Here is a 6,000-nt window from a genome sequence, read left to right as displayed (position 1 = left end):
TCCACTCTTTTTTCCCCCCCCCCCACTCTTTTTTTCCCCCCCCCACTCTTTTTTCCCCCTCCCCCCCACTCTTTTTTTCCCCCCCCCACTCTTTTTTCCCCCCCCCACTCTTTTTCCCCCCCCCACTCTTTTTCCCCCCCCCACTCTTTTTCCCCCCCCCACTCTTTTTCCCCCCCCCACTCTTTTTCCCCCCCCCACTCTTTTTACTCTTTTTCCCCCCCCCCTCCACTCTTTTTCCCCCCCCCCACTCTTTTTCCCCCCCCCACTCTTTTTCCCCCCCCCCACTCTTTTTTCCCCCCCCCACTCTTTTTCCCCCCCCCCACTCTTTTTTCCCCCCCCCCACTCTTTTTTCCCCCCCCCCACTCTTTTTTCCCCCCCCCCCACTCTTTTTTTCCCCCCCCCCACTCTTTTTTCCCCCCCCCCACTCTTTTTCCCCCCCCCACTCTTTTTCCCCCCCCCCACTCTTTTTCCCCCCCCACTCTTTTTCCCCCCCCACTCTTTTTCCCCCCCCCACTCTTTTTCCCCCCCCACTCTTTTTCCCCCCCCCACTCTTTTTCCCCCCCCCCACTCTTTTTCCCCCCCCCACTCTTTTCCCCCCCCCACTCTTTTCCCCCCCCCCACTCTTCCCTCCCACACACCACCACACCCCCCCCCCACTCTTCCCTCCCACACACCACCACACCCCCCCCCCCACTCTTCCCTCCCACACACCACCACACCCCCCCCCCACTCTTCCCTCCCACACACCACCCACACCCCCCCCCCACTCTTCCCTCCCACACACCACCACACCCCCCCCACACCACCCACACCCCCCACTCTTCCCCCCCCCCCCACACCACCACACCCCCCCCCCCACACCACCACACCCCCCCCACACCACCACACCCCCCCCCCCCACTCTTCCTCCCACACACCACCACACCCCCCCCACACCACCACACCCCCCCACTCTTCCCCCCCCACACCACCACACCCCCCCCCACACCACCACACCCCCCCCCACACCACCACCCCCCCCCCACACCACCACACCCCCCCCACTCTTCCCTCCCACACACCACCACACCCCCCCACACCACCACACCCCCCCACTCTTCCCTCCACACACCACACACCCCCCCACTCCTCCCTCCCCACACACCACCACACCCCCCCCACACCCTACTGGTCCACTCACTCCCATTTCCTTCCTCGGATGTGCTTCACCTCCTGCCCCTACCACATCACCGGATGGCTAGGTGGGGAGCGAGCAGCCGAAAGGAGGAGATGGGGAACAAACAGACGCTTGCCGGAGGGAACGGCGGAGATCGTAGGAGGGAGCAGGGTACTGTTGGGGGTGGGATGGAGGTGGCGATAGCAGACATTGAGGCTCAACCCGTGCTACGCCCGCCACCTCGCCCTGTCCTGTCCCGGACAGTGGTAGGAAGTGGGAGCACTCTCCACAGCAGCTTTGTGGTTGGTCAGTTTTTTTTTTTAAATGTCAGTTTCACAGCTGACAGGTGCTGGGAGCAGTGGAGTGGATTCTAAACTTTGCACAGATTAGGGGTTTTCAGGCGGGCTTTTTTTTTTTTAAATCGGAACCCACTGGAAAACCCTGAATCTGTCCAAAGGATTGAAATTGATATTCCCGACATAGCAACTGTAAGCTGTTAAACTGACTTGTGATTTTTTTTTTAAAAGTGCTGTCTGAAAGAAGAAGCCAATGGAAAATTCCTCATCTCTGAAATACATCCGCAGGCCGGATAGAAATTTTTGGCGGGCATGATCCTGGCCCGCGTGCCGTATGTTGGAGAACCCCTGTATAAGGGTTCTTATATTATGATATTGAATCCTATTACTGTACTATTACAAGTTGTAATTTATCAACTGTAGATTCCTAGTCCTCATTGCTATCTACTGATTTCACTAGAAGGGAGTAGATGTCAGGTGTAGCAGGTTTGAACTGTGGTGGAAACTGTTTCCAACACAGTTGTGATTCCTTATAATAGTCCACCAACACTCACTTTCTGGGCTTAGATTGAACTTTAGCAGCTGGAAAACTATGCCCCACAGTAAGTCACCACTTGCAGAAAAAGTGTGTCAGCGCAGAAATAATTATAAAATTGTTGTACCGAGTCTTTTTCTGATCTATCGACTATATTGTAAAACATTAGAAGTTGAATTCATTTTACTTTAAATAAAAGTTGTAACTTTAATTTTGTTTCCTTCTAATGAGCAATAGGTTCATTAAGGTGAGAAAATTATGGTGCCTTGATGCCATGTGTCATCCAGAAGGTGAGACTCTCCCCAAGTTGGCAACATAGCTGATGCCAAAATTCTACTGTCCATTGAACAGTCAGAGAATGGGTATTTCTGCATAAGAAGGGAAGCAGGGCAAGTTGACTCTCTCAACCTCCTCAGTACAACCTTGCACAGTAGAGGCCTGGAACTGTGTGCCTTAGGCAAAAGAAATATATTCACAAAACATTTTTTGTTTCCATTCTTTTCAACAACCTACACTGGCTATAATAGGCTGTACAATACAGAATTGCTAAACATAAGCCATTAATTTATTTCAGGAATGCGGGGATACCTCGCTGGATATTAACCACCACTCTGGTGCTATCTGTGCTGGTGTTACTGTGGATTTGTTGTGCTACTGCTGCAACAGCTGTGGAGCAGCACATTCCATCAGAGGTAAGACTGATGTGATCTTACTAATTCTATGACTTCAAAAGGCCACAGGATGGCCACTTGAAGGAAATAAACTTGCAGGGGTATGGGGATCAAGCGGAGGAGAGGGACTGACTGGATAGTTCAATGGAGAGCTGGCATGGACTTGATGGGCCAAATGGCCTCATCTGTGCTGTATGTGACCCTATGACTCGACAGCAGCTGGTGGAATTTAAATTCAATTGATAAATCTGGAATAAAAATCTAGTCTCTTATACGGTGACCATGAAACTGGATTGTCGTAAAAACCCATCTGCTTCACTAATGTCCTTAAGGGAAGAAAATTTGCGGTCCTTACCAGTCTGGCCTACATGTAACTCCAGCACACAACAATGGTTGACTCTTAACTGCACTCTGAAGTGGCCTTACAAGCCACTCAGTTCAAGGGCAATTAGGGATGGGCAATAAGTGCTGGACTTCCCAGCAACACCCACACCCATGAAAGAATTTTAAAAACATGCATGTAGTCCTGTATTGTGCTTCACCAGGTTGGTCCCTTATTTTTAGTTATGCTTGGTGCCACTCCTGGCATGTTCTCCTGCACTCCTCATTGAACCAGGGTTGATCCCTGGCTTGATAGTAATGGTAAAGGACATCCCTAAAGGATATTAGCGAACAAGATGGGTTTTTTACAACAATCGACAATGGTTCATGATCACCGTTAGACTAGCTTTTTAATTCCAGATTTATTAATTGAATTCAGGCTTCACCATCTGCAATGGTTGGATTCGAACTCACGTCCCCAAGGCTTTAGCCTGGCTCTGGTCCAGTGACACTTTCACTATGCCACCACCTCCCTGCTAAACAGCAGAGACAGCATGCTATAGGCAGAGCAAAGTGATCCCATAACCAACAGATCAGGTCAAGCACATCCAGTCGTGAATGGAGATGGAAAATTAAACGACTAACCAGAGAAGGAGGTGCCACAAACATCCCATCCTCAAAGATGGTGGAGCCCAGCATGTCCGTGTAAAAGACTTCACCTATGTTAGTATTAGTGCAAAAAGCTTAAAGGGGGCAGAATTCTTCAAGTGCATTCAGGAGAGCTTTTTGAGCCAGCACGTAGAGAGACCTACAAGAGGTGGAGCGGTGCTGGACTTAATACTAGGGAATGAAGCCGGACAAGTGGTAGAACTGTCCGTGGGGGAGCATTTTGGGGATAGTGACCGTAACTCTAAGATTTAAGGTTGTTATGAAAAGGAAATAGAGGGTCTGGAAATAAGAGTACTGAATTGGGGAAATACAGATTTCAATATGATAAAACAAGATCTGGCCAAAGTGAACTGGGAGCAGCTTCTTATAGGAAAGTCTACATCAGACCAGTGGGAGACATTTAGAAGGGAAATTGTGAGGGTTCAGGTGCAGCATGTTCCTGTAAAGGTGAAGAGTAGGACCAACAGGTCAAGGGAACCCTGGATGTCAAGGGATATAGAGGATTGGATAAGGAAAAAAAAGGAGGCGTATGGCAGATTCAGAGTACTGAAAACAGCGGAGGCCCTAGAGGAGTATAGAAAGTGTAGGGGAGTACTTAGTAAAAGTAATTAGGAGAGCGAAGCTGGGCATGAAAAATCACTGGCAGACAAGATAAAGGAAAATCCTAAGGCATTTTATAAGTATGTTAGGGGGTAAGAGGATAACCAGGGAAAAAGTGGGCCTCATTAGGGATCAAAGAGGCAATCTGTGTGTGGAGCTGGAGGACATAGGTGAGGTTTTGAACCATTACTTTTCATCTGTGTTCACTATGGAGAAGGACGATGTAGGTGTAGTGATCAGGGAGGGGGATTGTGATATACTTGATCAAATTAGCTTTGAAAGGGAGGAAGTATTAACGGGCTTAAAAGTGGATAAATCCCCAGGCCCAGGTGAGATGTATCCCAGGCTGTTATGTGAGGCAAGGGAGGAGATAGCAGGGGCTCTGATGCAAATTTTCAAATCCTCTCTGGTCACAGGAGAGGTACCAGAGGACAGGAGGACAGCGAATGTTGTACCATTATTCAAGAAGGGCAGCAGGGATAAACCAGGTAATTACAGGCCGGTGAATCTAACATCAGTGGTAGGGAAATTATTGGAAAAAATTCTGAGGGACAGGATTAATTTCCACTTGGTGAGGCAGGGATTAATCAGTGATAGTCAGCATGGCTTTGTCAGGGGGAGATTGTGTCTAACTAACTTGATTGAATTTTTCGAGGAGGTGACTAGAGGTGTAGATGAGGATAAAGCAGTTGATGTAGTCTACATGGACTTCAGTAGGGCTTTTGATAAGGTCCCGCATGGGAGATTGTTTAAGAAGGTAAGAGCCCATGGGATCCAGGGCAGTTTGGCAAATTGGATTCAAAATTGGCTTAGAGGCAGAGGGTGATTGTGGAGGGTTGTTTCTGAGAGTGGAAGCCTGTGACCAGTGGCGTATCACAGGGATGGGTGCTGGGACCCTTACTGTTTGTAGTGTACATTAATGATTTAGACATGAATATAGGAGGTATGATCAGTAAGTTTGCAGACGACACGAAAATTGGTGTCGTAAATAGTGGGGAGGAAAGCCTTAGATTACAGGACGATATAGCTGGGCTGGTAAGATGGGTGGAGCAGCGGCAGATGGAGTTTAATCCTGAGAAGTGTGAGGCGATGCACTTTGGGAGGTCTAACAAGGCAATGGAATATAAAATGGATGGTATGACCCTAGGGAGTACAGAGGGTCAGAGGGACCTTGGGGTGCTTGTTCATAGATCACTGAAGGCAGCAGCACAGGTAGATAAGGTGGTTAGGAAGGCATATGGGATACTTGCCTTTATTAGCCGAGGCATAGAATATAAGAGCAGGGAGGTTATGATGGAGCTGTATAAAATGCTAGTTAGGCCACAGTTGGAGTACTGTGTACAGTTCTGGTCGCCACACTATAGGAAGGATGTGATTGCAGTGGAGAGGGTGCAGAGGAGATTCACCAGGATGTTGCCTGGGCTGGAGCATTTCAGTTATGAAGACAGAATAGATAGGCTGGGGTTGTTTTCCTTGGAGCGGAGAAGGCTGAGGGGGGACCTGATTGAGGTATACAAAATTATGAGGGGCATTGATAGGATAGATAGGAAGAAACTTTTTCCTTTAGCGGAGAGGTCAATAACTAGGGGGCATAGATTTAAGGTAAGGGGCAGGAGGTTTAGAGGGGAGTTGAGGAAGAATCTTTTCACCCAGAGGGCGGTTGGAATCTGGAACACACTGCCTGAAGGGGTGGTAGAGGTGGGAACACTCACGACATTCAAGAAATATTTAGATGAGCACTTGAAATGCCAT

At 48.8% G+C, this 6,000-nt stretch overlaps 1 protein-coding gene across 1 annotated transcript in view; it reads left to right on the top strand.

Moving 5' to 3' along the window:
- tmem59 (transmembrane protein 59) overlaps positions 1 to 6,000 on the top strand; it is a 45,110-nt gene that overhangs the window by 33,952 nt on the left and 5,158 nt on the right. The window contains exon 7 of the mRNA XM_068037522.1: positions 2,562 to 2,679. Within this exon, the coding sequence (XP_067893623.1) occupies positions 2,562 to 2,679 (118 nt within the window). The remainder of the gene's footprint in view (positions 1 to 2,561; positions 2,680 to 6,000) is intronic.

The sequence above is a fragment of the Heterodontus francisci genome, chromosome 8 (assembly GCF_036365525.1).
Source record: "Heterodontus francisci isolate sHetFra1 chromosome 8, sHetFra1.hap1, whole genome shotgun sequence".
NCBI classification, from domain to species: domain Eukaryota; kingdom Metazoa; phylum Chordata; class Chondrichthyes; order Heterodontiformes; family Heterodontidae; genus Heterodontus; species Heterodontus francisci.
The sequence above is the reverse complement of the archived record's forward strand: the minus strand, read 5'-3'. Positions and strand labels throughout refer to the sequence as shown.